The sequence below is a fragment of the Gymnoscopelus braueri genome, assembly GCF_963280865.1.
Source record: "Gymnoscopelus braueri genome assembly, chromosome: 4".
Taxonomy (NCBI): domain Eukaryota; kingdom Metazoa; phylum Chordata; class Actinopteri; order Myctophiformes; family Myctophidae; genus Gymnoscopelus; species Gymnoscopelus braueri.
The window spans coordinates 43,924,093-43,946,960 of NC_137605.1; the positions used below are offsets into that span (position 1 = coordinate 43,924,093).

Below are 22,868 nucleotides of genomic sequence, written 5' to 3' on the forward strand. Positions count from 1 at the left end.
AAAAGCGCCAGACGTGAGCTGCATGGTGACGGAGAGAGAGGAGGGACCTTCAAGTCATAGGCAGCCTAAGGTAGGCTCAGGCTGATCTGCAGACACTAATATATATATACTGTATGTAGGCTGATCTGCAGACATCTTCAACATACAGTAGAGCATGGTTTCCTCGTGAAAGAATACAAATAGTGTCAAAGCAGGGACTTTGGAGTCAGTCGTTCCTGAAAAAATTGGTTGAAGGAGCGCAGACAGACGGGCATCTGGCAATGGCTGGTAAGAGACACATTATTTAAGTTGAGTTTATGGTCATTTAAGAGAAGATTTGCATTGTTTTTTATGCTTAAATGCACACTAAATTAACAGCACAAGTGGTAAAATGGCACATTGTATACTGTTGAGTGTTTTCTGTGCGTCCATGGTGACTTATTAGCTCTGGTCCAGAAGGAAGGAGAACTCATTCTAACGCTATTAGCCTAGGACCAGAGCTAGTAACTTACAGTGGTGGAAAAAGTACTACATTTTCTTACTTAAGTAAAAGTATCAATACCGCAATGTAGAAATAGCCTACTCTGTTACAAGTAAAAGTACAAAAGTATTGGCATCAAAATAAAGTAAAAGTACTCATTATGCAGAATGTCCCGTTTCACAAGGTATCATATGTATACAATGTATTAAACTCTTTTGAAAATAGCAGATCTACAAGCTCACAACCCGGCCATGAGCATGAAGTGGTTAATGTATGTTTTGTAGGCTACTAATAATTCAAATCTACAAAGTAATAAAAGTTTTCAAATAATTGTAGTGGAGTAAAAAGTATAATATTTGCCTCTGGGATGTAGTGGAGTAGAAGTATTGAAAATTGGAAAAAGTAAAGTAAAGTAAATACCTCAAAATTGTACTTATGTACAGTACTTGAGTAACTGTACTTAGTTACTTTCCACTGCTGTTGACTTAATATAATTTTGGTGAAATATTCAACTCAACATTATTTGTATTGCCCTATATTATAACCATATTAGTTGAAATACTAGCCAAGTCCACCTGATCTTCATTTCTATTAGCCCTTAATTACTAGTATATAGGCTAAGCTACTGGATGGAATACAGCCTGATCTATTTAAAAAGTAATCGCTATTAATAGATTATATATTTCAATGGAACTCTTTTTTTTAGCTTAATAAGTAAAAGTATGAAACCTGCAATGTAGAAATGTAAAAGCAAACGGTAAGAGTCCGGAATTCTAAATTTACTTGAGTAAAAGTACAAAAGTATTGGTATGAAAATGCACTTAAAGTACCCGAAGTAGAAAGTAGGCCTACTCATTATGCTGAATGTCCCATTTCACAACTTTTCAAATGTATAATTCTTTTTGTTGAAAATAGCCGATATACAAGCTCACAATGCGCGGTAAATTTATGTTTAATAATAATAATCGAAATCTACAAAGTAACTAGTAACTAAAGTTTTCAAATAATTGTAGCAGAGTAAAAGTATAATATTTCCCTCTGAGATGTAGTGGAGTAGAAGTTGTTGCGCCCAAGTCCTATACTTAAGGTACTAGGCTAGGCTACTGGTTGCGAGGAAGTTCAGACGTGTGCTCAATAACTAATGTCCAAAAGTTGTCCATTGAGTTCATAAACAAACAATTTATTATCTGTAGCCGATCTGTCACTTCAGCATACAATAAATAAATGAACAGTCAAACGCCCAGGTTTTACCACGGTTCTCCGTTTACTACTCACTATGGGATATCAGCGCCCTCAGGCGATGAGACAGAGCAACACACACGCTCCCGGCGCCAATACTGATTGGCTAAGGGTATGTCACGAGTCCGGAAGGACCCGGGAGTATAAAGCTCCCCCGTGACGTAGGCTCTTCCTCTTTTCTCCACTCTGCAAGCGAATGCGCAGATATTCACACACAAAAAGCAAGAAAATTTCAACCTAACCCACCGCGGGAATACGGAGTATCTCCCCACGGGAAAACCTTGCTATAAGTTCTCTCCCGGAACTTATTTTATTATTTTATTTGTCTATCCTCTCAGTTTCTTCCTTTGTCTGGCATTTGAAAACGCCGGTTAGCGTTTTTCATTCATTTAGCGACTAGGCTACTAGTAGCAGCTAGGCTAAGGTGCTACTAGCCAAAGTTTAGGCCGCTGTGTTCCAGACCAGGATGGAACCACCGAGGACCTGCGGACGACCGAGGTGCGACCTCCTCGTCGCCGCAGACGACCCCCACAGTGTCTGCATTTACTGCTGTGGGGTCGCCCATGCCGTTGACGCCAAGGTACGCCAGGGCGAGAGGGACGAGTGCCCAGCGTGCTCGTCCTTCACCAGCCAGCAGCTCGACGCCCGGCTTGCCAGGGTAGAGACCCTGGTCGGCTGGGCCAGGAGCGATCCAGGCATGGCGTCCGTCACCACCAGCACAGGGACCCCAGGAGTGCCGCCCGAGAGGACACTCATGGGACCCCCACCGGTGCCGACGCCGAAGGAAAAGCGGCCAGCGGCGGAGACGCCGCCTTCCGTCGCTGCCGCTGTACACATGTCGCCGCCGCAGCTAACCAGCAGCGCCTCCACCTCCCCCCACCGACGCTACGACTGGGCTGCCTCGTTGGCCGATAGCGAGGAGGAGCTGGCCTTCGAGGAGCTGGAGGACGAGTTGGACCTCGCGTCATACCAGGAGGTCCAGGAGGTGTCCATGGCGAGCGCCGAGGGGGATGGCGGAAACCCCGACACCGTCGAAGTGGTCGTCGAAGAGGTCACCGAACCAGTAACAGCGGTATTCAAACGGGCTATCGCCAGGTGCGGGTTGGTGCAGCCCGTAGAGAGCCGCAACGCCACCGCTCTCGCAGCAGGCTTCCAGGGCTTGGAGGCTCCACCAACACGGGTGGTGGAGTCCAAGAAGCTCCCTGAAGCGATGGGGTTCCAGACGGCCTTGGTGAGCTCCTGGGGGGATCACCAAGACCCACAAAAGCTAGCTTTCCCCATCGACCTGATCTCCGCCAGGGAACTGGGGCTGATCGAAGTCCCTCCGATGGACCCTGTGTTGGCGGAAGGACTGGAGGACATGCAACCAGGTACGGTGGTGCTTGGGGGCGCCACACCGTCCTTTTATAACGAGGAAATGAGGAAATCCTCCGCGGCGTTGAAGAAGACCTACGCCGCGGCTGGACAGGTCGCAAAGACCCTCAACGCCGTTACCATCCTCCAGGGCTCCTCTGCCGTGCGACTAGCGGAGCTGAAGACGAAATGGGGCGATGACGCTAAGGAGCTGCATCGCCTTAACCAGCTCACCATTTCCTGCACCCAGCACGCCATCAACTGGACCGGCCGGGTGTTGGACGACTGCGCGACCATAGAGAGGGTGCGGTGGCTCGACCTCGCCACCTTCACAAGAGACGCGCAGAAAATAGACGCGAAGAAGAAGCTGCTGGCCCTTCCACTCAAAGCAAGTAATCTCTTCTGCGGTGCAGAGAAGTACTTAAAGGACTCCACGGAGTCGGCGAGGGCCCGGAAAGAGGCAGCGGCGGGTCTTTTGGCCCCGAAGCCTCCCCACCCAGGCAGACCCCGCCAGGAGAGGTCTGCCATACGGGGGAGACTCTCCTCATCTCGCCAACCCAGCGCCAGCGGCAGCTCCCGCAACTCCTCGGCCCGTCCATCCAGAATGGAAGGGCCCATGTCGCTGGGAGCCGGCGACGTCCGTCGCAAAGACCCCCGTTCCCCCCCTCCTTCTTCTCCCCGACCCACAAGACGCGGCGGGAGAGGACGTGGTCGCGGGCAGCATGTTTGACATTTGCCCCCCGGTGTTACCGGTTGTTCGGCTGCCCCCCCCACATCCACACGGACGGAGTGGGGGGGGAGTAGCCCCCCTGGTCACCTCGGGAAAGAGACGTTGCCTTTTCATGGCCCCGACGGACTTGAAAAACAAAAGACAAAAAGTGACAATGTTACAGAGCCAGGCCTCTGCCGTATTGTGTTGTCAGAATGTTGTTTGCCAGGGTGTTTGTGTGCAAAATGTGGTTCCAATAAATGTTCTGAAATTTACAAAACCTCTCATCATTTCACCCGTCTCAGAGCGGCGATGCGGAGGGACCCCCCTTGGGGGGGCCCCTCCATATCAATGCCCTCCACCCATAAGCCCACAGCGCTTGGACAGTCCCTTTGGAGACTGTCCAAGCGCTGCTGGGATGAATTTTGTGCATGCTATGAACAAGACAAAGGTATTAAACCCATTGCTAATTCCAAACGCCAATGTACAAGGGTCACGCCGAAATTTCCATTTCTACCATCCATCCAGCAGAGGGCGCCAGAGGCCCACTGTGGGAAGGAAGGTTTGCAAAATGGCGGCGCGGGTCGAGGGTCACCCCAATATTTACAGTCTGCCGTGCACCGAGTCACGCCAACCTCTGGAGGGCGACAGAGTGCCTCTTTCAGTAGAGGTGGCTCCGTCGCTTCCTTTAGTCAGGCCAAGGGCCCTAGACAAGATGGCGGCGGACCTTGTAGACAACGTGAGAATAGTGCGGAACACTTCCGCACTAGGTCACGTGATCTCTACACGCAGAACGTCAGGATCGACGCGACCTCCTTTGTCTCTAGCGAGCTCCACAGCTGTAGCTCCGCTGAACAGAGTTTTAGCGTCTCCGGTTCCCATGGTAACGGTTTCACGACCAGTGGAACTAGCGACGGCAGCATCCAGCGACAATCCTCTCGCTCAATGCTTGGATCAATGGAAACTTTGCAAGCCGTGCCCTTGGGTGCTGCGCACCGTTCGCAAGGGTTACAGACTGCAGTTTGCCAGGAAGCCGCCCATGACAGACAAGGTATTGTACACCCGAGCGTCGGGCCAAGCGGCCAAGACCTTGAGAGAGGAAGTAGCCTCCCTTCTGGACAAGGGCGCGATAGAGAAATTATCTCCGGATCAGAACCGTCTGGGGTTCTATTCGGAATATTTTCTGGTGAAAAAGAAAGGGGGGGGCGTAAGACCCATATTGAATCTGAAGGGACTCAACAGGTTCCTGCGGGTTTTTCATTTTCAAATGCTAACGACCGTGAAGTTATTACGCACGGTGCGTCAGGGCGACTGGTGGACGAGCATCGATTTGAAAGATGCTTACTTCCACATTCCAATTTACCCCCCGCACAGGAAGTTCCTGCGCTTCGGCTTCGAAGGGGAAGTGTACGAGTACATGGTTCTCCCTTTTGGTATGTCGTTGAGCCCACGGGTGTTTGTGAAGTGTACCAACGCGGCCATTGCTCCACTACGGAGCCGGGGAATCCGTCTGTCGACCTACATCGACGACTGGTTGATAGCCGCAGGCTCGGAGGAGGAGGTGGCGCGGCACACGGCCATGGCCATCTCCCATCTGACGTCACTGGGTTTCACAATCAACGTCAAGAAGAGCGTTTTGGTTCCGTCCCAGCGGGCCACCTTCTTGGGGATCTCGCTGGACTCGAACACGCTCAGGGCACGTCTATCCAAGGAGAGGATAGACAGCGTTTTAGCTTGTGTGAGATCTTTCCGCCCGGGGCGGGAAGTTACTTACAAACAATGCATGCAAGCAGTAGGTCTCATGGCCTCAGCCATTCACTTAATCCGCTTGGGCAGGCTCTACATGAGACCCGCTCAGAGGTGGCTGAGGGCCCTTCGGATCCCACCCACCTCAGGTCGTCGGCTTGTGATGGTGTCTCCATGGTGTGTGGAGGCACTCAGACCATGGTCACAAGCAGCCTTTCTGTCCCAGGGGGTCAGTATAGGAGCTGTGATTTCGTGGAAGGTCATCACCACGGACGCCAGTTTGGCTGGGTGGGGTGCCGTCCACGAGGGCAGGTGGACCAGGGGAATGTGGGATCCGACACTGCAGTCGGCTCACATCAACTACCTGGAACTGCTGGCGGTTTTCCTCGCTCTGAAACATTTCGAGGCACAGATCTTGGGTTGTCATGTCGCGGTCAGAACGGACAATACGACAACCATGTGTTTTATCAACAAGCAGGGAGGCTTGACCTCCCTGGTGTTGGATGGTCTAGCACGCGAGATGACGCTTTGGTGCGAGTCACGGCTCGCGTCCATACGGGCGTCTCATGTACCGGGCCTCCTGAACCACGGAGCGGACTTGCTGTCCAGGGGCGGTCTCCGGTACGGGGAATGGTCACTCCACCCGATAGTGGCGAAGGATATCTGGCACAGATTCGGTCGCCCCCAGGTCGATTTGTTTGCCTCCGAAGAGAACGCGAAGTGTTTTCGGTTCTTCTCAGTGAAGAAGGGGGACCGTTCCATGGGCGTGGACGCCTTGGCACACAGTTGGCCGAGCGAACTGCTTTATGCCTTCCCGCCAATGGAGTTGATCCTCCCCACCTTGGAGAGGGTCAGGCTCCAGGGGTTGTCGGTGTTGCTGGTGGCTCCAGCATGGGGCACGTGGAGGTCGGAGATAGCTCCGCTCCTTTACGATGCGCCTCTGGCCCTCCCTCCCAGGGCAGACCTGGTGAGGCAGGGAGGGAACGAGCTGTTCCACGAGCGCCCTCAGGACCTAGACCTATGGGTTTGGCCCGTGAGAGGGCGAATTTGACTTCATGTGGCCTCCCCCCTGACGTGGTGGCTACCATCCAGGGTGCGAGGGCTATGTCCACAAGGGAAGCTTACGAGGTCAGATGGAATATGTTCGCATCTTGGTGTCTGGAGCAGTCGCCAGTGGTGGTGGCTGTCCAGGCCCCGGTGGGCAGCATTCTTACCTTTCTACAGGGAAGGCTAAGTCAAGGTTTATCCTTCTCGACAGTGAAAGTGTATTTGGCTGCCATTTCGGCTTGCCACCTAGGTTTCGACGATGGCAAGACGGTGGGTCAGCATAACTTCGTGCGCCGGTTTATGAACGGCGCCAGAAGAGCTAGACCAGTCAACAGGCCACTGTTCCCAGTCTGGGATTTGACGGTGGTGCTGGATGCACTGTGCCGTCACCCGTTCGAGCCTTTTGAGTCTATGGATCTGAAGGTCATTAGTCTCAAAACGGTCCTTTTGGTGGCCCTGTCTACGGCTAAACGGGTCAGTGACTTGCATGCGCTCTCGGTGAGCCCGGAGTGCATGAGTTTTCTGAACAACGACAGGAGGGTTTTGCTTAAACCAAACCTGGCGTTCGTTACAAAGACCGGGGTGGTGGCCCCGGATCCGGTTGAATTGGTCGCTTTTCATCCACCTCCCTTCGCTTCGGCGGAGGACAGGCGGTTACATTGCCTCTGCCCGGTGAGAGCTTTGAAGCTCTATTGCCAGAGGACGGCGGCCAATCGCTCATCGACACAACTCTTTGTCTCTTTTGGCGTGGGGGTTCAGAGGAAGGCGGTCACCAAAGCGACGCTTTCTAGATGGATCCGAGATGCCATTAAGCTGGCTTATGTGAGCAGTGGTGTCCCAGTCCCGGGGGGTCTGAGGGCCCACTCTACTAGAGGCATGGCTACGTCCTGGGCTCTCTACAAGGGAGCTTCGATCCAGGAGATTTGTGCGGCTGCAAATTGGTCGTCACCATCGACTTTTGCGGCCTTTTACAGTCTGGACGTGGCGGCGTCATCAGTGGCGCACGCTGTCCTGGGTGTGGCTGCTGCCTCCAGGTCAGTGGAGGATAGGGAGTAGGCTTGGGGCTTTCTCCTTATCTTCAACTTCCTCTTTAGGTTTCCTTGGGACCAGCAGGGCTGTGTCTTGGGGAATGAGGGCCCTGCTCCTCAGTTTTATGAGGCGGACTGTGTCTGCCTGTTAGAGAATAAGGCAGACTCTAGAGTCTGTCAGGGCCTACTCTTATTATCTATCCCGCACCCCAGCCCGGTGGGCTGGGGGGGCGCCCAGGGGTCATGAGGTCGTGGACCTATGGCCTGGGGTTCTTAGGTCACGTCCTGGGGGACGTGACCTGGGGCTGAGGGGCGTGCGGGGTTGTCGGGGTTGTGTGGCTCATTACCTCAAGGGGGGTTTATGAATCCCATAGTGAGTAGTAAACGGAGAACCGTGGTAAAACTAGAGGTTACGAATGTAACCCCGGTTTTAGTAGGTTCGGAGTTTACTACTCACCAGACACCCCTTTCTGTGCGCATTTGGCATGCAGAGAGGAGAATGTTAAGAGGAAGAGCCTACGTCACGGGGGAGCTTTATACTCCCGGGTCCTTCCGGACTCGTGACATACCCTTAGCCAATCAGTATTGGCGCCGGGAGCGTGTGTGTTGCTCTGTCTCATCGCCTGAGGGCGCTGATATCCCATAGTGAGTAGTAAACTCCGAACCTACTAAAACCGGGGTTACATTCGTAACCTCTAGATACAGGCCACCAGCTCTCATGAACACAGTCAAAAACTGTTTGCCTCTGTCCCTGGCAACACCTGCGTCTGATTAGGGACAGGGTTAAATACCTTGTAACCCTGGCAACCTTGGCCTTGACCATGCCCTGCAGTGATGTCATAAAATAAGAAACAACATGGCTCATATGGCTCTTACAGAAGTAAAAGTACTGACAACTAGAAATACTCCAGTAAAGTAAAAATACCTCAAAAATATTTTTTGGTAAAACTTTTGTTAAAAAGGTTAAAGTACTGTATTCTGATAGTAATCATTGCTACAGAGCGTTTGTTCGGTCACAGGGGTCTCTCCAGCTCTTTATTAAACAGAATATAGGTACATTTTCAGGTAGGTGACAACATTTGAGGCAATCAGGGGAGAGCACTGAAAATGTTCTGTTTAATAAAGAGCTGGAGAGACATGGGAGACTCCTTTTACTGAACAAACACTCTATAGCAATGAGTACCATCAGAATATAGAGCTATTGAACACTTATTTTAACCAACGTAAATCACTTGCCCTACCTTTAGTACAATACTTGAGTAAATGTACTTAGTTACTGTACACCACTGGCCCACACCACATGAACCCATTTTTTTTTTTTTTTGTATATACATTTTTATTGATTTTTTCATAAGACAAGACACAACAGGACAAACAAACAAACACCAGACTGTAATGTGTAAGCATGAGTAATTACCCTATCTCAATGAGGTAATATATGGGCAGACAGAGTACAACAGACCACAATATACAATTGGACACATTAACAATCGAGCTTGTAAAAAAGAAAAGATAAAAACAGAGCAGTCACACCGAGTCGAGATGAGTCACGACAGGACCCCATATATATTCAAATGTTGCCAAACTGACCGGTTTGTTGCAACGAAGCCTCTCCAGGTGTATCAAAGATACAAATTCATTAAGCCATCTGGTAAAGCAAGGAGCGGTGGCAGTTTTCCACTGTTAAAATAATTCTCTTTGCTACCAGTGTGCCAAGCATAAGAGTCTGCTGGACAGAATACGGCAGATCAAGAGAGGCCTCTGAGCAACCAAACAATGCAGTTAGTGCATCAGGTTCGATGTCAAAACCATATACTCTGCTGTACCAAGCGAAAATGTTTTGCCAAAATAAAACAATCCTTGGGCAAGACCAGAAGGTGTGACCCAACGTGCCCTTGGAGATGTTACATCTGTCACAGGTATCGGAAACAGTTGGATACATTTTATTCATCTTGACCTTAGAGTAATGTAATCTGTGCATGACCTTGAACTGGACAAGCTGCAATCTGGCATTTACTGTGCTCGAGTGAATCCTCTTCAAACCCTCGCTCCAGATAATGACATGAACCCACTATTGGCTTGTGATTCATTATAATAGGTGAACATCTACAAGCCCACAAAGCCTTTTGAGCATAATTTGCAAGAGATTTGGTGTAAAGGGAAAGGAGGGAGAAGAAGACATCAGCTCAGGGGAAGCCATCACATTCACCCCGGTTAATGTGCTTAATTAGTGGTTAATCTCTATTACACAGTAAAATTGTCAGTGCTAATTTAATTGGAGTATTAATTACCATACAAGCGGCCCCATAGAAATTCACCTCAGCTGAACTTCATTTGTAGAGCCCTTTAATTACTGGCTGCATTATTTTAAATCAACACTACAATAATTACAGCAACATGTTTTCCCATACAATGAAACATGTATGACTATGACCTGCTGTTTCCATAAACTCAAACTCAACCACTTTCGATGAATTGCATACACAGGAACCCAATGGAAACAAGCCATAGTACTTTCTTGGGTTTATCCTTTTAGCAGCCTTTTGTTTGAAACTGTACCTCTGTGCTTTTTTGCAAACTCTTAATAAAGTATTCAATCAATCGATCGATCAAAATAGGCTACTAAAAGATCTTTCTGGATTGAGGATGCATAAAGTAAATTGTTTTATTTTATTTTATTTTAGTTCCCATGGATTCCACTGACATTCAGAGTGACAATTACAAGCTGGTACCACACAGAGGTTTGTTCTTGATCAGCACGATCCACAATCCGGAAGAAGTGGACCAGATCCAAGGCTGGAAGACACAAGAATCTGATGTATTTGTTGTCACATATCCAAAGTCAGGTATGGCTACTAGGCACGTTGTTATTGTTTTACTGTAGAGTGATATTTTGAATCACTATGAGTAATATCATGTGGGTGCAATTGTCAGTGTGGTTGGTAAAGTAAACAGTTGGTGGTGCTGAAAGTTAACACCACCCTGCATTGTGTCCTCTCTAGGCCTATCCACTTGCACTGCCATTACCAAATAATTGAGCTCTGAGAGTGAACTTAAGGACACTGTAATCTTGGCTCTTGCAGCTTAGAGAGGAAGAAACAACAACAGTGTAGCAACTAGTATTCTTGTGTATATCTTGTGAAAACGTCAATGCTCAACAAAGGGCCACACAGAAGACAGTTGACAAAGTAGCTGACAGTTATGGGCTACAATTACATCAGTCTGAGTTGAGAGTAGAGGTTGTCCTGCTGATGTGAAGTGGCTTCTCTAATTCACTGGTTCTCAAAGTGGGGCCTGCGTTGACTCTGGACATGATTAAACACTGTGGACCAACATCAGCAGATGACACGACACCCCAAATCTGACTGTGGAAACTTCACACTGGACTTCAAGCAACTTGGATTCGGTGCCTCTTCATTCTTCCTCCAGTCCCTGGGACCTTGATTTCCAAATGAAATGCTACATTTACTTTAATCTCAAACGTGAATTTCCGGTGCTCCTCATGTAAAAGGAGCCCAGAGGAGACATTAGAGCACTTCATGCATACAATTCCTTTTCCAACAGGACCTGAACCCTATAGAGAATATGGGGTATTGTCAAGATGAAGATGAGACACCGAACCCAACAATGTAGACGAGCTGAGGGCCACTTTCAAAGCAACCAGGACTTCCATAACACCACAGCAGTGCCACAGGTTGATTGCCTCCATGCCACGCTGTATGGATGCAGTAATTCGTTCAAAATGGGCCCCAACCCCAATAATCATAATTGCCCTCTATAACAAAAATTTTAAACTTAAATATTTTATTTATTTTAGAAATAGTCCCTCAAGTGGGACAATGCCCGTCGCAAGTTGATGTCATTTGTCCATGTGTGGTCTAGCCCTATGGAATGCATGTGCAAATAAAAAACAACTTAATACTTCCTAAGGTTAATATGAGCATCAAATCAAATTATCAGTATTTTAATTGTTTTATTCGCACATGCATTCCATACATTCCATAGGGCTGGACCACATATGGACACATTACATCATCAGCTTGCGACAGGCACTTTCTCTCTTTAAAAAAGGGGGCTTTTATGGCTTTATTTGACAGGACAGTAGGCTGACAGGAAATGGGTAGAGAGATGGGGGGTGACACACAGCAAAGGTCGTCGGGATCGGGAGTCGAACCCGCGACACGCTGTTAAGCTGGATTACCAGCGTATGTGGTATGCGCCTGGACCAGTAGGCCAGCGGGCGCCTGGCATCGCACTTCTTGAGCAAATCATCAACTGTTTCTAAAATAAATAAAATATTTAAGGTGTTTTTCCATTTAAATTTTTGGTTATAGAGGGCAATTATATGTAATGTTCAAATATTTTGAGATTTATTTTCATGAGCTGTATGCTGTAATCAAGATTAAAAAAATGGCTTGAAATATTTACCTTTTTGTAATGATGAATCTAGAATATAAGAAAGTGTCACTTTTTAAATTACATAACCTAAAATGAACTTTTCTACGATATTAAAAGTTTTGGGAATACACCTGTACACATTCATTTGGTTGTCCTTGACATGAAAATGTTTGAGAACCACTGCTCTAATTGACAGGAACTATCTGGATGCAGCAGATTCTCCTCCTCATAGAGGCCAAGGGTGACATCACTGCCATCAGTTCTAAGCCAAACAATGAGCAGGTCCCGTGGATCGAGCTCAGTGGCCAGGGGAAGGAATTCCTCGCAGCTCCTCCGCCTAGGCTACGGGTCTCCCATCTGCAGTACAGGTTCATGCCCCTTGCTCTTAGCCAGAGGAAAGGCAAGGTCAGTTCATTGTATTTTATTATAGCCATGGCACGCTGTCTTCCAAATGCTGTTGGTTAATTAAAGTAAAGCCAAGTCAGTTGACTAGTTAAGCCCTATGTTAAAGCCAAGTCAGTTGACCAATTAAGCCCTATGTTAAACTTTGTCGCAAGACAGTGTCATACAAAATTAGCCGATCTACAGTCTCTCAACACGTCACATCGCAATGCGTTGTGAGCTTGTAGAGCTATTCCTGCTATTGCCCATTATGGGGACACCGGGTTGTAAGAGGATAAAATAACCTTTTTTCAGCCTCATCTCCATTTACGGGTCCTCACTAATGCTCAGGACAATACTATTTCATCATGCTCACTCTGTGTCAGAGGCAGGCTGAGGATAGCTCACAAATGTACCTGCTGACGCCATCAGCGGACAGGTATTTGAAGCTAATGGAAACTACTTTATCTTTCTGGAACCTCAACTTGCTAAAATAGTTGTCATGGTTGCATAAAAAAGGACTGATATGGAGATGTGGTTGAACAAATATTAAGTGTTCCTTTAAATTATGTCAGTTTCAAAGTGTTGAGAGCAAATTATCAATAAATTCAAACTCTGCTTCTTGAAGGTGATCTATGTAACAAGAAACCCCAAGGATGTCCTTGTGTCCTATTACCACTTCCACAAATTTGCAGCCATGCTGGAGACACCAAAGGACTTCAACTGCTTCTTTGAAAAATTCATGAAAGGAGAGAGTAAGCACAAGTACAGCGTTGTCCTTGCACTGCAGCTCATTATGATTACAGAATATCATGTGATAATGGCATTTTACTTTGTTTATTGCAGTGTATGGGAACTGCTGGTTTGAGCACGTAAAGACTTGGTACTCACACAAAGATGACATCAACATCCTCTTCATCGCTTATGAAGAAATGATTCAGGTAGGGACTCAGTGATCGCAAATTCACAATCTGTTAGAATTTCTATTAGAATGTTATATGCTGTGCATATGGGGAAATTATCTTAAATCACAAGAAATTGTCATTTTTGTATAAATTAGTGACGACCTCATTGTGTTTGTGGTTGTTTGCCCATGTGTTTTTACCCAGGACTTGGAGTCGGCGGTGAAGAGGATGTGTTTGTTCTTGGATAAGGAGTTAACTGAAGAGCAGCTGGTCAACGTGGTTAAGCACAGCACCTTCAGGAACATGAGGCTCATCCCACAGGCCAACTATGAGTTAGTGTCAGACGATTTGCTGAACCAGAGCAAAGGATCGTTCATGAGGAAAGGTGAAGTATTGCCGAAGGGTCACATTCATGTGTGGCTTAATTTCCTTCACGTTAATTTGAACAAACTGCCCAACACAGCTAGGCCTAGCCTGGGATCCAGCCTGATTCACTACGTTCTGCTGATTTTGTTTTTCTCAGTTTGCTTATCAGTCTGGACAGCCTCCTATTTGAGTCGTATTTTAATGACGGAGGCAAGTAGGAAGTGACTCGAGTTTTACATTGGACAACACTGGTACCGCCCCCCCCCCCCCTACAGACCAATCAGAAGCCGTGAGTCGTTTTCACTCGTTTGTGCACGGAGATAGGAGGCTTTCCAGACTGTATAGCGAGTGAGAAACAAAATCCGCCCAACGTAGCGAAGCAGTCTGGATCCCAGGCTAAACAAGGCCTACTTAACATTGGATTTAGACATGAACCGATATTTTCTTCTATCCCTTCTATCTCCAATCAAACACCAGGAACCATTGGTGATTGGAAAACTCATTTCACTGTTGCCCAAAATGAGCGTTTTGATAAGGTCTTCCGGGAGAAGATGAAGGACGTTCCCATTACCTTCACCTGGGATATCAATTACATTGTTAATGTGTGATGTCATCAGGCTGATGCTGAGGGCAATATATGCATCTTTGTCATTTTTACAGCTTTATGGACAGACACTGCACAAAATCATTTATCTTGAGCAAATCAACTGTACTACAAGGACTGTCAATCATGTGCTTTAACATTTTATATAGAGTTGGGATATAAAGTGATCCATTTTTTTAATATATAAAAATAAAACACGAAATACCCTTGTTTTTAGGTAAATAAGCATTTTTCTGTGTCTATGCCATGCAACATTTATGAACACTGTACTCTCATTTGTGGTATGGGGGTGATTGGGAATTAATGTTTTTGTAAATATTGTTTACAAGGTTGTCAATCAGGACAAGCCTAAATAATTGCAGTGAAATTAAATTAAGCATCGCGTTAGTTCATGTAGGGCACGGAAGTCTCATACGGTCAGCTGTAATCAGCTGTCAGTCTGCTGATACTGTAGGTCTGTCACAATTATTACATAATCGTGTAATCGCAATTATTTGAGACAATCGCAATTATTTTTGCATAATCATTTCCATGTTTAAAATCTTTCATACATTTTCAAATATGAAAAAAGCAGAAATAGCTGATCTACAAGCTTACTTTTTGATTACGAAGCCTAAAAGGCAAACGGAAATATGTTTTTTATTCATACGTTCCAATGTTCAACACCAAACACACAATTAATCGTCAACTTAAATTTGTAAAGGCGGCCCGTTTAAATACGGCTTCCTCCTACACTGGATCTCTGCTTTTCAATTGTTGCCAAAACGCTCCTGCTGGCAAAACTTGCCTCCACCACCCAAGCCTCCACCTTATAGTTCAGAGTCTTGCATTACAAGCGTTTACACTGAATGTGGAACTGAAATCCATGTGTGCATGGCCCTTAAGTAAACTGGAATTTAATGTTTGCATGGCTCTAAACTGAATTCAATGTTCTATGGCTTTAATTTTAAAATGCATTCAAGTTGTGCACGACTTAAGTTATTCTGATTAAATGTCTTGCTATGGGCCCCCTCTTGTATACCTGTGGGAGGTTTTGCATCGAGTTCCCTGATTTTGCTTAGCATGCTGTTTGGCAAACTTTAGGGAACATCTTAAAGAGCGGAGCCAAGTTTATGCCAAGTTTAACTGTATACCATTTGTTGCAATAAATGGCTAAATCTACTTTGACGTGAGTGTTCCTGACTGAAAATAATATAAAAAAAATAATAAGGCTTACAAGTAATAAATCAAAGCCGTACCAGTAGCATATAGCCGCACACAATTAACTATCCAGAGTGGATATAGTGGTGTGATGTTGGTTTCTAGATAATTCATTGCTGCCCTCTGTAGGACTGCTAAGGATTCTGCTCAGTCATGTCGTGCACACCATGTGAAATCAACAACAGAGCCAAGTTGAACATAAATCTGTTGGATTTAATTGCTTCAGGGTAGAAATTAACCACCAAGGGTATACAAATTCCCTTAGACTAACTTTGTGAAGAATCACAGCTCACCATTGTTTAGAGTCCATCCTAAGAAAATAAATGTGGGGGTAATTTTTCCTTTAGATGCGATCCGTCTGACGGTGATACTCCCAACGCAGAGAGATGAGCAGGTTACTGTATGTCCTGTCAGAATACAGCAGTTCTCTGCTGTTTCTGGTTTAGTCCTCATCGCTACCCATTGCTAACGGGTCAAAGTCGGGGTCATCCTCATCCAAGTCCAGATCATCAATGTCCTGGAAAAGCGACTCATCCACTTCAACGTTGTTTCCGGCTGGGGCAGAGCGGAAAGCACAACTTTATTACAATAATCAGGGCTTGAGAACAAAATAATGTTCTATGCATGTGCCTGCCTGCTTTTGCTTTCCAGCCATGTTCCTCAACCACTTCAAAATGATGAACTGTAAAAAATTATTCCGTGACACTTCTTGATCTATAAAAAGGTGAATAGTACTGTACATCGTTTGTCATTTATGAAGAAATGTCAACATCTGCACTTAAGATCCACAGGTTGGTGTAAATATTATAATGGACATTTCCTGGCGTCAACAAAGTTAAATCAGCCAGCTGATGGGATCATATGTAGTATAGTGCCCTTTTATGACACACAAAATGTCTTCAATGGTACAGATGAAAAATGTATGTACATTTGTATGGCAAAAGCTACAGCATGGCAAGGATATATACATGAAACTTTAGAAGAACAATTATCATTATGACACACACACACACACACACACACACACACACACACACACACACACACACACACACACACACACACACACACACACACACACACACACACACACACACACACACACACAGAGATCTTACTATCTTCAAGGAACTGGATATCGGATGTGTCAAGGTTATGGTCCGTCTCAAAGAGTTGTTTCCCTGTTGAATAAAACGTGTTCAGCTTACAAGTTTAAGATCACATGACTAAATTCTAGTTTATGACAAAGGTATAGAGATGAGATATCAAACCCTTGGCCGGGGTGTTTACCAGTGAGTTTGCCTTGCTTTGCCATCTCCTCTTCTATCTGTTTTTTCCTCTTCAACTGAAACATCTCAAGCTCAAACTTTGCTTTCCATGCCAGGAAGTTCTCAATTGTGACCACTGTGCCTTGGAAAAGCACCTATACGAAAACATTGGAAAAAAGTTTGAGAACAACTGCCACCTCAATATCTGACTGTTTATTGAACTCAAGACAAGAGAGTAAAAAAAATGCACAGGTATCCAGTTGAATGCCCAGCCCAACAGGATGATAACGTAACCACTTGAACCCCAGCATCCATATTCTGGGGGGGAACATTACCCAAAAATAGCTGATCTACAAGCTCACGCAACACCTTGTAGATCAGATATTTTTGGTGAGATTTAGTGTTAGATGGAAAAAAGGTCCAAGTACAGAGCCAACTCATGTCCACTTTATAAAGTCTAGACTCTAGAGGGTTTAAGTGGTTAAGTACATTTCTCTTTCCTTGCACATACCTTTTCTGCTTCCTCTGCCTCCCTCTCTTTCCGCTGCGTCTCTTCCTCCCGTCTGTTTTTCTTCTGATCAACTATTTCATTCAGTTTCTCCTGAACCGCTGACACTAGGGTGAAAATCATCACCATGCCCAGGTTTTCCTCCGCCTAACGGAGATAAACAAAGTGAAAATGTCTGCATAGGAAAGGAACTGGAGATATGGGAACAAATTGAATGAAACTGGGAGGGAGAGAGACAGATGGAAACAGAAATAGGCCTACCTGTTGCTGTAGGAATGTGAGAATTTCCTCCATTTCAGAATCCTCCAGATTTTCCTGCGTATCGATCTCCCACAGCGGAGGCTCGTCTGGGTATTTCTCTACATAGGTGAATTTTAAGGTCGCCTCCACCACTGGACGGAGAAAACCGATTGGGTTAGCAAACCTGTTCAGTCTCCATGTAAAAAATAACGTCATTCCAGGATGATTACTTGCTTAGAAAGTCACTCTGCAAAATTAAATGCTTTGTCATGTTTGTCTATGTTATGATTTGCCCGACCAGAATCTAGCCTGGGTATTTCCTGTAGGTTTGAAGAAATCCTGCCATAGCACTTTAGTTTCACCCCCCATCATGTTTACTGCTTCCATCCACGTCTTTCACTGCAGGACAAAACTGCCAGCCTGTCAGGTGAACACAACCCAAAGCTCCTTCTCCTATACAATCACTGCTACAATTCATTATGAACAGATGAAGAATTAGAGAAGCTAGCTACTGCTATTATCGGTAAAGATTCAACATTTGTATTGTTACAAATTGGTTTCATGAGCGTAACATTATTGTGTTTCTGCTCCAGTTGACATTAGGATAAGGATAATTCCTTTCCTTTTTCCTTTTCCTTTAACAGGTCCGTTCATGAAAGTCCTTGCGGTCTTGTTTCCAATGAGGGCCTGTGAGCAATTAGGGGTTAAGAGTCTTGCTCAGGGACAAATTTCATTTAATCGACACATTTGCCGCAACAAGACAGAATTACAATAAAACAACAATTGTAAATGAATATAACTAATACAATTGCACACGGTGCAACATAGTGCCTTTGTCAGGTAACTGCAATTGAGCAAATGACTTACTTTCATGGTTTTCCCCTGCATCTGAGGTTACAGTGACAGTAAAGCTGGTGGGCTTCTCTGATAGTACTGTGAAAACAGAAATGTGTCATTCAAGCATGAATCTACCTGTGTTATACACATGTTTTACTAGGTACACAATATTCAACATGTCATATTCAGGGGTCTTCAACAGGGCGTCCTCAGAGTTACTACAGGGGGCCCGCCAAATATTTGTGTGGTAGGATTTTTTACACATTAACCACTTGAACCCCAGCATCCCTATTCTGAGGAGAACTTTAGCCAAAAATAGCAGATCTACAAGCTCACAACAACTCGCAACACGAGGCGTTGTGAACTTGTAGGTCTGCTATTTTTGGCAAAGAGGTTTGGTGTAGGGGGAAAAAAGAGCAGACTAAGTACAGTGTGAAAGGTCAAGTTTACTAAGTATTGACTGTTTAAGAGGTTAAATGTCTGAAAATACACATTAACATCAATCCAACACTGATGACAGTGCTGTCAAACAAGTCTATGAAGCTATCTATGAAAAAGTTTAATCTGCAACACAATTTGATACTGGTGGGGGGGGGGGGTCCCTGCTCCATCTCTCTCTCAGCTAAGGGGTCCTCTTTGGCCTGAAAAAGACCCCTGTCATATATGATATATGACAGAGAACTTCAACGTTTTTCAGGCCAAATAGGAAAATTGTGTTGCAGATTAAACTTTTTCATAGATGGCTTCATAGACTTGTTTGACAGCACTATCAGTGTTTGATTGATGTTAATGTGTATTTTCAGACATTTAACCACTTACACCCCCTACACCAAACCTCTTTGCCAAAAATAGCAGATCTACAAGCTCTGGTTTGGTGGGGTATGTTTAACCATAACCATCCATCTGACCACACAAAACACTGGAATATTATTATAACCCCATTAGATCAGTCACACACACACAACTAGACCAAATATATAAGATGTTGGACATCAATCAACCAATTTGCTTAAAATGTGTGTCTGCTAAGGTTAGCCTACTAGCTTGCTAACCGGGTTTTCAGTGTCATGCCAACATGCTTTACCTGTAAAAGAATCTTCGTAGATAGACTCTATAGCCTCCAGCTCATTTCTCTGCTCTTCCGCGTAATCTGTCATTTTTTATTTATTCAAGCGTCAATTATCTAACGTTATTATGAGTTATTAAAACCATCACAGCTGTGTGTGGACGTGTGTGTGTGTAGTGTATGTGTGCGTGCTCCTCCTCCACACAGTGGCTGGCCCACTGCGATCGACTACATCGTCAATCTGTAGTTTACGTCTGATCAGCCTTAGCCATGGATCACACGACGCCGGTCATCTGTCATGACCGTCACGGATGAACTTCAACATTGTGTTTGCACTTTCTTCACATTTAGCCCGTACATCTACATAAACGCTCAAATTTCAAATATAAAGTGTAACCCCATGTCCAAGAATGTTACAATTATGTACGGGCCCTCAAAAGTACCTGTATCTTCCGTATTGTTCAATAAAAAGCATTTTAATCCGATTGGTGGCCATTTTTTTTTATAGCGTATCCAACTGATAGGGTCACATAGCAAAAATACGGAGAAAATGGCCACTGATTGCATTAAAATGCTTTTTATTGAACTATATGGAAAATACGGGTACTTTTGAGGGCCCGTACGTAAGTGCAACATCCGTGGCCATGGGTTAAGTTCTTTATATTTAAAATCTGAACGTGTATGTAGATGTACGGGTGAAAAATTGAAAAACGGCAAACACCAGGTTGAAGTTCATCCATGACTGTCATGATATGAGGGCTAGATCAGTCTGGGGTTTTAATGTAGTTGAATCTATACTTCATTTTATGTTTTGTGGAGAGAGAAAAAAAACTAAAAAATGTAAACCACCCGTTTTGTTTTGCTCACGTCGTGTCATATTGCCATAATATTATAACTCTATGCATTTTGCACAGATGCACACCACAGATTTGAAATCTATTACTCTGGCCTACGCTCCATCGCAAGCATGGCTAAAATAACAGATCTACAAGCTAGGCACAGTGACGCGTTGACAGCTTGTAGATCTGTTCTTTTTTTTTGTACCAAAGATACTTAAAATACCAGGATAGACACTCCTACGCCTCGCCACTTGGGCGTGGTTGCCTCTCCCCGCTACATTAGTGTGCGTTCGAAAATACAGCACTGAGCGCACTGGCCTATACAAACTAATAGGCGAGTGTGCTCCGGTGTGTAATTTTCGAACGCGCCCTTAGTGAGATCCAAGTTGTGTACTTCTGGTCTGCTAAAGGGGCGGGCACCTACGTCACACAGATACAGGAAGTTAAGCGAAGTTTGGGAGTCTTGCTTTCCCATAGAGTTGTGCTTTTCCTTGTGTCTTGTGTCTTGTGTCTTTGGCTGTAATAATCTGTTAATAATAAGAGCAATAATCAAGGGCTGACCGGTATATAATAATCATAATAATAATATTAATAATAATAATAGCTCAGATTTATACAGCGCTTTTCTAAGTACCCATAGTCACTTTACACGATATATTATAATTCTATGGCTTCACATAAAGAAAAAGAAGGAACCAACTTTATTAAGAAAAAACAAAAACAATACAAAGATATTAAAGTGCTAGATTAAAATTGATAAAAGGTTAAGCATGGGTTACTTGGAGAGACATCTTAACACACACCTCGCTGAGAAAAGCTATGCTGAACTTGAAGAGGTGAGTTTTGAGTGAGGTTTTGAAGTAGGGGAGGGAGGGGGCATTTTTTATATGGTTGGGGAGTCCAGAGGGAGGGGGAAGACGTTAAGCCCTATCCAGTGGTGGAAAGTAACTAAGTACATTTACTCAAGTAGCCTACTGTACTTAAAGGTAGGGTAAGTGATTTTCTTTGGTTAAAATAAGTGTTAAATAGCTCTATATTCTGATAGTACTCATTGCTATAGAGTGTTTGTTCAGTATTAGGAGTCTCCTTGTCTCTCCAGCTCTTTATAAAACAGAAAATGCATTTTCGTTTCAGTTTCAGTTTCATTTCCAATTTTATCCAATCAGGATAGAGAACTCAATCAGGATATAGATTAAACAAGTGAAATTGGAAGTGATGACACTAAGAAATTAGCAGGCAAAATTGAAACTGGAACACTATAAAGATGAAGCTTAAAAATTGGTACTTTCTCCTGATTGGCTGAGATTTTGACACCTACCGAAAAATGTATTTTCTGTTTATTAAAGAGCTGGAGAGACGGGGAGGCCCCTGTTACTGAACAAACACTCTATAGCAATGATTACTATCAGAATATAGTGCTTTAAATTTTTAACAAAATACTTTTTGTTTTAACCAAAAAATATCACTTACCCTACCTTTAAGTACAATTCTGAGGTATTTCTAATTGTCTGTTTTACTTCTACTCCACTACATCTCAAAGGCAAATAGGCTATTGTACTTTTACTCCACTACAATTATTTGACAACTGTACTTTACTAGTTTCTTTGTAGATTGAGATTATTGCAAAACATACATTAACCACTTCAGCCCTACGTATAATTCAGATATTAGAAAATAGCCGATCTAAAAGCTCACAACGCGTCGCATTGCAACGCGTTGTGAGCTTGTAGATCGGCTATTTTCAAAAGATTTTTTATACATTTTGTAAAGCTGTGAAATGTGACATTCTGCATAATAGTACTTTAGAGTACTAGAGTACTTTTACTTTTGGTACTTTAGGTATACTTTGATGCCAATACTTTTGTACTTTTACTCAAGTAAATGTTGAATACCAGACTTCTACTTAACAGAGTATTTCTACATTGCAGTATTGATACTTTGACTTAAGTAAAACATTTGAGTACTTTCCACCACTGGCCCTATCCACGCCCCCAGGTCAAAGAGGTTGGCTTCACTGGACCTGAGGGAACGAGAGGGGACATAAATAATGTTGGAGAAGAGGTAGGGGAGCCAAATTATTGAGTCCAACTCTATGGAGCTGACAGAAAGTGGAAAAACAGGAAGGAACTTGGCTTTGTAAACTTCTCACATAATAACCATTAACCACACAACCGTAACCCAACAAACACCCAGTGAAGAGTGTTTTTGATATAGAGTTTTGGCATGGATGGTTGTGAGAGGGACATGCGCGCACGCACACAAACCCTAAGCCTGTATGTGTATATGTGTCTGTGTGTGTTTATATATAGCCTATATCAGCTAGATAACTTGACATTGTCATATTACATTTTCCAATGTAATTTATCTATACGTGCAGACTACAAATAGGCCTACAGTGTTTAGTCTCTGAATGGATACAATTGCTATCCCAACCTGAAAATGTTGCTATTTTCGGTTTTACAAAGAGATGGAGAGACTCCTCTTACTTAACAAACACTCTATAGAAATGATTACTAGCAGAACATTAACATTGAAGTCAATGAGACCACCAGGGTGCAAATCAAGTTTTGCACCCAGGTGCCCCCCAAAGGGACGGGCCTACCTCCGCTACCCAGGACTCTTGACCCTGATTGTGACATTCGGTAGGTGGTTTGAAGACACCACTTTTGGTGTA

General features: G+C 44.6%; 2 protein-coding genes across 2 annotated transcripts; one reads left to right on the forward strand and one right to left on the reverse strand.

Annotated features, from left to right (window-relative positions):
- The first annotated feature begins 109 nt into the window (after nucleotides 1-109).
- LOC308084639 (amine sulfotransferase-like) lies at nucleotides 110-14,911 on the forward strand. The gene is made up of 7 exons (XM_080427406.1): nucleotides 110-267; nucleotides 10,267-10,428; nucleotides 12,177-12,385; nucleotides 12,990-13,116; nucleotides 13,208-13,302; nucleotides 13,471-13,651; nucleotides 14,110-14,911. Exons 1-7 carry the CDS (start codon nucleotides 261-263, stop codon nucleotides 14,238-14,240), a joined length of 912 nt encoding a protein of 303 aa, XP_080283532.1. The 5' UTR covers nucleotides 110-260; the 3' UTR covers nucleotides 14,241-14,911.
- A 717-nt stretch (nucleotides 14,912-15,628) lies between these two features.
- rwdd1 (RWD domain containing 1) lies at nucleotides 15,629-19,564 on the reverse strand. The gene is made up of 7 exons (XM_080427407.1): nucleotides 19,374-19,564; nucleotides 18,320-18,385; nucleotides 17,474-17,604; nucleotides 17,216-17,359; nucleotides 16,727-16,859; nucleotides 16,555-16,617; nucleotides 15,629-15,991 (listed from the first exon to the last, which is right to left on the reverse strand). The coding sequence occupies exons 1-7, from the start codon at nucleotides 19,444-19,446 to the stop codon at nucleotides 15,879-15,881; spliced, it is 723 nt and encodes a 240-aa protein (XP_080283533.1). The 5' UTR covers nucleotides 19,447-19,564; the 3' UTR covers nucleotides 15,629-15,878.
- Nucleotides 19,565-22,868: the final 3,304 nt, after the last annotated feature.

Coding starts and splice junctions, on each gene's coding strand:
- LOC308084639 (XM_080427406.1), top strand. Junction 12,386..12,989: donor TTAGCCAGAGGAAAGGCAAG/GTCAGTTCATTG, acceptor TGCTTCTTGAAG/GTGATCTATGTAACAAGAAA. Junction 13,117..13,207: donor AAAATTCATGAAAGGAGAGA/GTAAGCACAAGT, acceptor TGTTTATTGCAG/TGTATGGGAACTGCTGGTTT.
- rwdd1 (XM_080427407.1), bottom strand. CDS start 19,446: ATGACAGATTACGCGGAAGAGCAGAGAAATGAGCTGGAGGCTATAGAG. Junction 18,386..19,373: donor CTACGAAGATTCTTTTACAG/GTAAAGCATGTT, acceptor CTGTTTTCACAG/TACTATCAGAGAAGCCCACC. Junction 16,618..16,726: donor AAAGCAAGGCAAACTCACTG/GTAAACACCCCG, acceptor TTTATTCAACAG/GGAAACAACTCTTTGAGACG.